Source organism: Crinia signifera, chromosome 5 (genome assembly GCF_055691185.1).
Source record: "Crinia signifera chromosome 5, ASM5569118v1, whole genome shotgun sequence".
NCBI lineage: Eukaryota > Metazoa > Chordata > Amphibia > Anura > Myobatrachidae > Crinia > Crinia signifera.
The window spans coordinates 88,695,575-88,708,007 of record NC_139221.1 but is presented as its reverse complement, the minus strand read 5'-3'; the positions used below and the strand labels follow the sequence as shown (position 1 = coordinate 88,708,007).

The following is a 12,433-nucleotide window of genomic DNA, read 5'->3' as shown; positions in this document are numbered from 1 at the left end:
AAGGGCGAATTAAAGATCGGTCTTATTTCCTGATTACATTCTGCTATAATGTAATATGCTAACATGAATATTTGTATTGAAAAGAATCATAACTTAAGCAAACATTTTCTACAATGGTAAAGGATATTATATGTAACAGGATGATGACTACGTCTCATTTCTGTGTAATACAGATTTTATTTACATTTATCAGCAGCTCTAAAAAAAAAAAAAAAAAAAGATAAAACAGGCAAAGTACAGCAAGGTTTCTAAAAATAATAAACTATAGTACCTGCATGACACTCTACAGTGGAATAGGAGAATTAAGTCAATGTCACCTTGCTAGTAAAAATAGATTCGCTTTTGCAGTTACCTAACAAAATCTCTATACAATCTATATTCCCTACCACATGTACACGCACACACAGACATTCTAGAGGTAATTTTGTTGGGAGCCAATTAACCTACTAGTATATTTTTGGATTGTGGGAGGAAACCGGAGTACCCGGAGGAAACCCACGCAAGTACGGGGAGAATATACAAACTCTACACAGTTAGAGCCATGATGGGAATTGAACCCATGACCTCAGTGCTGTGAGGCAGTAATGCTAACCATTACACCATCCGTACTGCCCTACAATATATATATTGCCTCAATGCAGGCTGGCACTTCTCCCAGAGACCAGCCAGTATATTGGCCACTTACCTGCCATGGATGCATAGCATGGGACTGCAACCACATGGCACATATGCATGACCCCTAGGCTCTGGGTTCATCAGGTATGCTGCTGCATAGGTTCAATTGAATAGATGAAAATATATTTGAAGACACTGAATAATTCTAGTTGTGACCACAAGAACATCAGCCTCCTATCTTACTAAACAAAGTATTGTACCTCTATTTTATGGTTAATACATAGCAGTTTACATTGTAGGATTTAGTGTTGTATGCCATTCCTAAGAGAATATAATTGGCTGAGAAGATAGCCCTAATCAAAAAATAAATAGAGGCTTATTACAATCTGTACTCATCCTGCTGATTTAACTACAAGTCCCAGCAAGACCTACAAGATATGCTAGTATCTTTCATTCAACAGCAGCTACAGAAGCACAAACTGCCTGTATGTGCTCAATAGAAAACACCAGCACATATGACAGCTCTGATCTCTGAGAGAAAGGAAGAAAAATTACTTTGGACGTTATATAGGACGGTCACGAAACCTATATCCCTAACTTAGTCATAAAAGCCTTGTAAACAACTGTACAATTTATCATCCGCAGTGCACATACTCAATTAGGAAAGAAAAGTGAAGAGCTATTTCAAAAGAAAATAAATCAAACAAACGTTGGCGAGGGGAAGTGTTTATTACTGGAGGTGTAATGAAAGTGCAGCTGCAGCCAGTGTTTTTGTAAGCAGTGATGTCAGCCCATAACTCTGCACATCTGGAGAAACATACAATGCAGCAGGACTTGAAGGCGGGTTCTAGTCTGACCCACGCATTCAATCATGCATAGCTGGCTGGAGACATCACAAACTATCCGAGTGTGATCTGTCATGCATCACTACCTGTACACGTTCCTGCTGGGAAAGCTGAATGTTCTAGATCGGTTTCTTGCCAGAAATAACTTGGAGCGCATGTCATACATTAATTTCCTTGCATATAAGAATATTAAATACTAGAAATTTTAGTATTGTGCATTTTACATTAGTGTGTGGATGGATCTACAAGCAGGGATGGGGAACCTTTGGCCCGCCAGTTGTTGTTGTTGAACTACACATCCCAGCATGCCCTGTTACAGGGACAAAAATCAGAACGGTAGTAGTGCATGCTGGGATGTGTAGTTCAAAAACAGCTGAAGGGCCAAAGGCTCGCCATCCCTGTTCTACATTGTTTAAGTTGACATGGACATTTTTGTGTCAATGTCAACACCTGTTGACATGGCCCCACAGTAAGTGCTCTATTGACCAGAACAGATATATTAGTATAGTGAATATACTTCCCATTAAGAATATTTCCAATATTACCACTTTAATAAGTACCAATTAGGGATAACTCCTATTTTATACAGCTGCAATATAATGTACATCATACAACCGATGTATTTGTTTATTCAATATAGGATATTTTTTTCCAGTGAACTTGATATTGTTTCTGCTATGTACATATATGCTATACTGACAGCTATGGGTGCCACAAGAGGGTCATACTGTAGGCCGATGGCCAGGTACACAGGCAAATCCATGTAGAACAGCATTTTTAATTCATGATAATGCTGTATTATGAATTACAGGGCTTACCATCAAAGGCAAAGCTTACTTCTGTTTGCCCCTAGTCTTGAAGTGGTTGGTATCATTTGGTCTACAGCATGATGGTCGCTAGGTCGACACCATTAGGTCAACATGGGAAAAGGTTGACATGGTTCTAGGTCGAAAGGTCATTAGTTCGACAGTTAAAAGGTCAACATGGGGTTATTCACTGTTTTTTTTACCTGAATGTCAACACTGTCAACATGGACACAGTTTAAAGTGCACCGCATCGCTCGCTGCACTTGGCAGACTATTATATTCTCCCACCACTCCCTAGTGGATGGTAGGGCATGAAATACCACCTGTCGGCACATGTCGGTTCAAAAAACAGTGAAAAAACCCATATCGACCTTTTGACTGTCGACCTAGACACTGGCGAACTAACGACCTGTCAACCTAGAACCATGTGGACCTTTTCCTATGTCGACCTAGACCCATGTTGACCTAATGGTGTCGACCTAATAACTGTCTACCATCATGCTGTAGACCAAATGACCGCATCCCCCTTGAAGTTGCCAGCCAGCCCCTGCACGTAATGCATATACTCTGCACAATCTCCTTTAAGCTCTTGCACCACAACAAGATCACACTTTTACCCATAATACACCCCTCACATTTGAAGGAACAGAGACTTTCAGGTCTCTGCAAGCGCTGCCGTCTTGCACCTTAATGAATGTGCTTCCCCTACAAAAGGTGTGGATTAGCTCTCAGACAATGTAGACAGTCAATAGGTTGACTCCAGAAGGATCGACATGCAGTAGGTCAACAGTGACAAAAGGTGGACACAAGCAAAAGGTCGACATTTTTTTCAAGTTTTTGTACCTGAGCACGTGGACCACAAATTAGCTGCGCTCAGCACACTTTTTCTCACATTCCTAATTGGAGTCCACATAGATGGCAAAGTAATTCCTTCTCAAATGGACAAAACCATGTGGACTGCAGATGTAACATGTGCAAAGAGAATTAGATTTGGGTGAGTTATTTTGTTTCAGTGCAGGGAAAATACTGACTGCTTTTATTTTACACTGCAATATAGATCTCACTTTGAAGAAAAACTCCACCCAAATCTAATTCTCTCTGCACAAGTAACATCTGCCCCACCTGCAGTGCACATGGTTTTGTCCATTTGAGAAGGAATTTGCCTGTGAGAGTGAACCAGAATAAGGCCCATGGTCTGTGATCTGGATGGTCTCCAGACTCATTATAGACAGTCATATGGTCGACAGGGAAAAGGTCGACAGGCATTTTTTTTTTTACAAAATTTTCAGCCGACATGTGCCAACAGGCGGTATTTCATGCCCTAACATCTACTAGGGCGTGGAGGGAGAATAAAATAGTGTGCCGAGCGCAGAGAGCCATGCGAGGGGACACGGTACACTTGTCCATGCCGACCTATGTCAACATAGACACCCTAAAAGCATTAAAAACCCATGTTGACCTTTTGTCTGTCGACCTTGTGACCCTGTCGACCTTGTGACCGTATAGGATGCATACCATAACCGATCTGGACACACCCTACAAAGACAGGCGCATTCATGCAAAACAATCACTTGACTCTACAAACATCATTTCACCTATATATAAATAACAGACCACACTGACCCCACAGCAACCAAATCGATGACAATAGCTACTGTAACACAACACAGGAAAGCTCACCTGGACATGCCTTAAAAGCTTGCTGGGTAATTATATAATGTCACAGTTATAGGGTACACTTACCAACGCAGTCACAGCACTCATCCCAGAGTGTGCCCAGGCAGAGCATGCACTCCTTACAGCATGAGCAGTTTCCATCTGTAGGACGACACTGGCAGAGTTCCTGGTAGAACAAAGTACAAATCACTGCAAGCAAGTCATAGTAATAATAATAATAATAATAATAACAACAACAACAACAAACACCACCACCAAGCAAATGTAACTTAATAAAAAAAAAAAAAATGGTCATACATATGCAAATCAAAATAAATACTTTGTTTCATTTCATAATGTTTGTGAAACTTTCTATATTCAGTTGTAACAAACAGAAGTAGCTACAACATGATAATAGGATAAAATTCAGGATAGACAAAGCTCGTTGGGATTGTCATAGTCCTCATTATTGCTCTCAGCAGGAGACACAGTGCAAAGCGCTTTGCAATGCGGAGACTTCTGGTCTAGTTTTGAACAAATGTCTGGAAAGGTCACACAAAAGGAAGTCATTAAGCTTCTGTTTACACACCAACTCCTTAATTGTGTTTTAACAATGCGCAGAGTAAAGTTTTAGACCAGGTTTAGATTGTTGTGATGCTTCATTGCTGTTCTATGGATGGGGCACAGTCCTACAGTGAGCACTGTCTGTCCCATTCTGAGGAGTTTATAGCTTGCAGATAGAACATACTGTAGCATACAAACCTCTGAATAACGTAGAACCACACATTAGCTGTGTTATATTGATGTGTGTAAATTACGCCACAGGATATAGGTCTTCTGTACATATTTGTATACTGGCCTGACTATAACAGGGATCAAGGTAGTGTAGGGCAAGCTACACAATGGCATGTATTCAATGCCGGTGCGAGCGGCCGGCAAGGGGGTTAAACTGCGAGGATCACAGAAAACCAGTGATCCTCGCAGTTTAACCCCCGCGCCGGCCGCTCGCACTATGCAACGTTCCGGGGGAATCCTCGCCGTCACAGAACAGCGAGGATTCCCTTAAACTGCGAGAGCCGCGGCTAGTGCAGCAAACTCGCTGTAATTAGCCTCGACCCTCGTTTAAAAAACGGAGCGAGGGGGAATTTGCGTATGAGGGGGGTCAGTTGAATACTGACAGGGTGAGCGGTGACTGCGAGCAAAAAGTCCTGCTCGCAGTCACCGCTCGCCCACGGCATTGAATATATGCCAATGACTTCATAAATATTTTATTTACTGTAGGTTTTGATGAAAGGATGAGTGGCATAAGCAATTAGGATGAACTATAATCTGATGCAGCTCATACTGAAAATAGGACCATGGTCAGTACTTCAAACAATGCAGGGTCAAGCAGGGCCGGATTAAGCCTTCGGGGGGGCCCAGGTCACTTTAGTCAGGGGGGCCCTTTCTCTCGCTATTACTGGCCACAAACTGCATGGGAGAATATTACACTGTCAAAACACAGAGTAAATGCAGTATAAATGTAAAGTCCATAGAGTCGCTAAAATAACAGATAAAAGCAAGTGGCAATATTAGCAGCAAAGCCTTGCATGTAGATCATACATGTGTATAATGTCACTGCATAGATCAGAGAGGGAGAGTACATACAAACTTGCTGTTATTAGTTGTTTTGTGGGATCTAGAATGTACAGCAGACTGATAATCTGAAAGCTCTAATGGGAAGTGCCCATAAGGGGCTCAGGTTAAAGGATCAATGGCCAATAAGTAACTGCAGGGGGGGGGGGAGAAATATATATATATATATATATATATATATATATATATATATATATATATATATATATATATATATATATATACATATATATATATACATACATATACACACACACACACACACACACACACATACATACACACACACACACACACACACACACACGAAACGTCTGTTTCTCCATCTGTGCCTTGCTCTGTAGGAGACCTCTCAGGCTCAACACTGCCTCTGATTAAAAACCCTCCCATGACGAGGCTGCTGCTGTCCTCCACGGGCATGAGATGCATGTGATGAGCTCCAGCAATAAGAGATCAGCACAAGCCTCTCAGCCTCTGATATTATATACATATATAGAATCTCCATTTTGTAGATAACAGTAAATCAGGATATGTGATCTGACAAATACCGCTTTCACATAGCAAAATGCAGGGTTGCACCGGGACTTTGAAATGGTTCAGTCCCAGTGCAACCCTGCATTTTGCGCTGTTCAGATCGCTTCAGCGAATCGGCAATATTGCTGGTTCACTGATGTCCTCAGGAGTGGGGGAGGAGGTAGCGCTTTGAGCTGGCGCTGCTCCAAGCACTGCCTCCTCCATTGTGTGAACGGGAAACGGGTCCCTTGCTCAATGACCGATTCTGTTGTTGCCTGTCCTCTCCATACATTTACACCAATGTATTCAGATTACTTTATGGCACTAACACTGTCCACCCTTACCATGCTAATGTCATCCTGCTGCATGTAAGCAATGTATACACAAGGTATGATATACTGGGTTTATATACTAGTGGGGACATCATTCCAAGTTGCAGATGAAGTTCTCAAAATCAAGCCTTATGTGCCTTGCTGCTAGGCCAGCTCACAAGCTATCGTATAGAACAGGGGTGGGGAACCTCAGTTCCGGGGGCCGTATGCGGCCCCTGTAGCCAGCCCACCCGCCCGGTGGCTTTGCCAGGAGTCACGTACAGGGGAATTCTCGTGTGAGGTCGGTAATTTTTACGAGATTCCTCTTAATCATCAGCAGCCGGAGACTGTCAGTCCTATTCAGCGGCAGCCGCCGGAGCGTGGGACAGCTGCAGCAGGACAATTTGTAAGATACATTTTTACATATAGCCTTCAAACGGCCCTTGGCACAATAAAGGTTCCCCACCCCTGGTATAGAGGATTTTCACACCTCATATACTGGTAGATTAATTTCCTCCCAACAAATTAACCCTAGAATGTCTGTGTGTGCGTGTACATGTGGTAGGGAATATAGATTATAAGCTCCACTGGGGCAGGGACTGATGTGAATGTTCAAATAGTCTCTGTAAAGTGCTGCGGAATCTGTGCGCGCTACATATAAATAAGTGGTAATAAATACAGTCAAGAATTATCTCCATGTACAGACGACAGTGAGTCACTGGAGCAAGCATCGTCAACGATATTGGGCCTAATTCAGAGTCCCCCGCATGATTTCTGCTCGACCACAGTATAAGTAGCGATGGGGAGCGGCGCTTGGGTGGATGCATAACATTGTAAGCAGTCGCTGTGACCCGTTAATGTGCTTTCGCTTTGCTAAAGTATGAACGCGTCACTACACAGCTTCTCTTAAATAAAGAAATACTGGTAAATTTACACCTCACACACAATTGCCACCAATCAGCGTAGCACTTACGGGGCCAGATGCACTAAGCTTCAAAAGTGATAAAATGGAGAGTTATAAACAACCAACCAATCAGATCCTGCATGAGATTTTTCAAACACAGTCTGTGACATGGCAGGTAGGAGCTGATTGGCTGTCTGTTTATCACTCTCCATTTTATCACTTTTGAAGCTTAGAGCATCTGACCCATGGTCTTGGTCACACAGTATTATTAGAGTAATATATACATGTGTATGGAGAAATCATTTGGAATAATTGTGTGCTGTGTGAGGCACCAGTAAAATGGAAACAAACGCAAGCCACAACAGCTCCGAAAATGTCAAAAATTTTGTGATCTAAAATTGCAAAACGACAGCAGGGCAGCGCTCTCTGTCAGATGTGGTAACAGAGTCTAGTCTTAAAGGCATATTGGACAGAGTGCTGGGCGTCTCCCCAATTCTAGGCATCGGCCAGGCACCACTATGTCTGTTCAGTTCTCTACTGTAGACAGCTGTAATAGGACCAGCATCATTCTCACTTTCTCCAGCACAAAAACTTGCCTATGGCTATTTGTCAGTAGCTAATGTCAGCATAGGTATGCATACCACCCAACTGTATCTTTTATTTATCTTTTTCCAACCTCTTATCTCAAACACAGATACATATACTGGATTCCTATCAACTTCCAAAGGTAAAAAGCCCCCAAAAACAAAAAGGAAAACCTATTTGCTATAAAAAATGCCTTTTGCATTGGCAATGTTACCTACAAAGTGACCTAATGCAATCAGTTATAATATCAATTGGGACACTCTCCTGTACTGTAAATAGCTGGAGAGCAACGGAGCGTAGTTCTGTTTTGCTGCAAAATAGCACATACACATTTGATGATTTTAACTATTTTTTTGTTCTGATCAGTCGGTAATCAGGCAATTGTTCAAAAACATCATCTAGCTTTATCAGAAGTGTTTGAAACTCAGCAAAGTGTTAGGATGCAGCTTTAAAGATGCCCATTTATTGTGCCAATGTACGAATAGAAGTGACCAATACTATATAATACAAGGGGACTATTTGTATCTTGCAAATTATTTTTCTTTTTCTTTGCCTGGTGGCAGTCGCAGGTTATACAATGAACGCCCTGCTGCGTCCAAAAATGCGCATGTTTTGCCCGTCAATATATTTGTCCCCTCTGTCAATGGCGGGAGTCAGAGCATATGCAGACCCCCACTGCCAGTGCCTTCGGCGATATTTTTAATTTGCTCGGGCACTCGCACAGTGATTGACAAGCAGGGGGCGTTTCAGAGTGCACACCTAGCATTTCATGGGCGTGCCCACAAAAACGGTGGGCGCACCCACAGAAAACATTGGGTGGGCCCTAGGGAACACAGACATACCACTGTCTGCTCGGGGTGGGCGGATGATGTTACATGACATCAGGGTCTGTCCCCAATTTGGAGAAAACCGCACAGCCGAAAGTAATTCCCGGGCCTCTTTCAGCTGCCTGCAGAGGACAAATCCTTCAATAGATACTCTGCATCAAAAGATTTTACCTAGGTGTGGGAGCTTGCAAGCTGATGTGTAAGTGTACACACCCACTCACAGCAAAGGGGATTCGGGTGGTTGGGGGTGTTCGCCGGAGTGGCGTTAACCTGCAGCCAAGTGAAAAGGTCTGAATCGGGCCCTAAATTAGAGAATTTCAACAATCCACAATTTTGGGGTTATCATTTAAAGGGCCGCATTTGTGCTGGAATGATATAGTGGTTATCTGATGATAAGCCACATACTGAATGACTAAAATGTAGTGTGTATGGACAGCAGCTAAGCCCAACTATAGTCCCACACTACCAATGACAAATTACCTGTATTAAGCATTTGCTGACATCACTTGCGCAGAGAGCTTTATTGCAACACTGAATGGGCAGGATCCAAGAGATGCAGAGGAGGATTCCTATTGCTGGGATGGGGAAGTGGGCGCACTTCATTCTTTACAGCCAATAGGAGAGCTTCTTAAGAGAGCAGAGAGAACACATTAAAATGCATCCCAAAACAGTTATAACCATAATCCACCCCCCCCCCCCCCCAAACAAAAAAAAGACACAAATGTACTAAGCCTTGGAAAGTAATATAAATGGAGAGAGATAACCCCTGTACTTTTTCAAACACACGACTAGAAGCAGATTGGCAGGTACTTCATCTCCACATAATAGTTCTACAAGGCTTAGTACTGGGGTAGCCAACTCCAATCCTCGAGAGCTACCAACAGTGCATGTTTTCGCTGTCTCCTCACAGAATCGCAAGTGAAGTAATTAGCGCCACCTGTGGATCATTTAAAATGTGCTAGTGAGTAATGAGTGCACCTGTGCAGCAGCTAGGTTGTCTGGAAAATGTGAACTGTTGGTAGCTCTCGAGGACTGGAGTTGGCTACCACTGGCTTAGTACATATCCCCCACAATCACTTATTTGTTTGCTGGATAACAAATGGGTTAATACTTTTCACAATTATTGGTTCAACCCACAGAATTCACTATCTGAATTGAACACATGGACTTTAATAAATGTAAAAAGAAGAATACATAGATGAATTAATATCTCACATTGACTAAACCAAACTCAGCAGCTGCTGACATGACAATGCTAGGTGTACTCCCAGAGATGAAGGGACTGTGAGGCCTGGCAGGTGGCTGTTGGATGACCATCCATGCCATGCCATGCCATGCCACCAATGCTCTCTGAAGGATAACTCCATCTACAACCAACAATATACCACTGGCATTCTAACAGTAATATTTAATTAAATGCAATGTTCTGAAGGCTTGTAATGGTGGCATATTCCACTGCAACATTGCTCTTTTTATGTTGCACCCACATTGGGGTGCAAATTGATGGGCTACACCAAGTACCGGCAATGTGACTTAATAGAATTACAATAGTAACCAAGCATCTAAAAATAACTTAAAAATGTCCTGATCAAGAATCATCATCGCTCATCATACATCATGGCTGTTTAGCATTCCTTTGCAGATGTAAACTACGAATGACATGCAATAACAGAACCGGTAAACGTGTCATTTTTTGGGGGTAAAACAGTTTGTACGATCACTTCTGTTCGGATGCCTATATCTAGTTATCCTGATCCTTCCTGTCTAGTGAGCAGAATACTAGGACATGTGAAAGGCTACTGTGGAGTAACAGTCCGGGTGATCTGCACTTTAATAATCAGATAGTAAGCTCAGATTTTGTTCCCAAAAGAGTTTTGAAAAATAGAATGTTGCATTTTCATTAGTACAGTTTTACTCCACACCAAGATACGATAACCAGGAAACATTCCAGTTGGTGACTGACGTTATAGTAATGAGCTTGTTCAATGTTGGTCCTCTCATTGTGGGACAAGATCATTTTACCTATAGCACCTAATAAAACACCGACAGTATACACACACACACACACACACACACACACACACACACACACACACACACACACACACACACACACACACACACACACACACACACACACACGACAATTGTGGCTATTGGGATCAATATTTACTACTACTACTACAGTATGATAACATATTGCATAATGTAATACACTACAGGCTTTATTTACATGGCTACAATATATTACACCGAATTTTACCACCCTACCCCATTGGAGTTACCATATATTTCACGAAATCTATTAACCTAGGGGGGGGGGTTACACCGTTTGTGACAACAGAAAATCTGGCTAAAATCTTCAAAAAAACAAAAACACTGGCAGAACATACAAGCTTCACTAAAATAGCAATACTGTCCATTGTGCCACCCATATATAACATTGACAAAGATCATTCTATTCTTCTGCATTGCAGTACAAAATAAGAGAATCTAGATTCAGTTTTAACATTCTAGAATGAAAATCAAGATGTGGTGAGTAAAGTATAATAGACTAGTAGTAGTATACCTGGGAGTTTAATATGTATTATTCTGATATTTGCAGGGTTATTAAGCTTTACTCACATGCCTTAATCTTATTTAAAAACTAAATAATAATAAAAATAAAAGTTTTAGTAAAGCGTTTTTTTAGAATGGTAGCAGACACCACAAAAGGAAGGTTATGCAATGTAGCCCTGCCATCAGTAATGAGCAGACACATCCCGCACACAGACTATGCGAGATTCCCAGCGCACAGCAGTGAAGTATGGGACGGGGTTACTGCACTGGAGAACAATGGGTTAAGCAGCACAGACCAGTGCAACTAATTACAAGAGCACATTCCTGCTGATGCTCCCGTCCCTATAGGTAAAGCTGGTGCACCCCTCTCCTAAACTAAGTGCAGGAATGTCTGTAGAACAAATCCACCCCTTCATCCCTTCTCCCCCTGACACGGGAAGAATAGGAATCACTGGGTTTCCTAATAGTTTCCAAACTCATCTCCAATAATCAATAACAGAGCATTTCTCCCATTCCATGACCCCCAAGCCCAGCGCCTGTAAGGTGCTTACCAGTTGGCTGTATGGTGCAGTGTCCAGTCCTCACCCTGGGGTCACTGAGTCTTCCTTACAGCAGGGATGAGCCTACACAGCTCTGTGCTGCAGCAGCCTCCCTGCACTCTGATGGCGTATGGGAGAGAGAGGGAGGAGGAGGGTCTGCCATATCCCAGCCCCCAATATGCTAGTCACACAAAGTTGCAGCCAGTTTCTAGAGCACCTCCCACCTATCTGCCATTCCCATCACACACATTACTTCAGTCTGATTAATTCTATCTCCAGTGATAGGGAAAGCAGCAGCGCCTCTTACACACCTAACAATCAGAAGGGCAGCTGCTATACTGCATGGCTTGTGTGCTTACTGTATATCCACTAGCAGTGATATTGGTGGAGAGCACTGGATCTGGACATTATCCATACACGCACCTATATAAAGGTTATATATTGTTATATCTGACTGCTGTTGTGCGTAAAATACATCTTATTTAGGTACTTGTTTCCTAGAACGGCGCCCACTAAGCAATTTGCTTAGTGGGCTATTCTGCGTAGGGAAATCGCATCGCATGGTCCATTTTAGGGCCATGCGATGTGCGATGCGATTTTCCTATGTAATTTATTCACTGCTCTCTCTCAGCCCTGGG

At 42.5% G+C, this 12,433-nt stretch overlaps 1 protein-coding gene across 3 annotated transcripts in view; it reads right to left on the bottom strand.

The window, feature by feature from the left end:
* TWSG1 (twisted gastrulation BMP signaling modulator 1) overlaps positions 1–11,958 on the bottom strand; it is a 33,780-nt gene extending 21,822 nt beyond the window's left edge. For 2 of the 3 annotated variants that reach the window (XM_083187640.1, XM_083187643.1), the window contains exons 1-3: positions 11,808–11,958; positions 9,178–9,324; positions 4,010–4,109 (exon numbers count right to left, since the gene is read on the bottom strand). In XM_083187640.1, the coding sequence (XP_083043766.1) occupies positions 4,010–4,109; positions 9,178–9,300 (223 nt within the window). In that variant the 5' untranslated portion in view covers positions 9,301–9,324; positions 11,808–11,958. The remainder of the gene's footprint in view (positions 1–4,009; positions 4,110–9,177; positions 9,325–11,807) is intronic. The other variant, XM_083187642.1, reaches the window with a different exon arrangement.
* Positions 11,959–12,433: the final 475 nt, after the last annotated feature.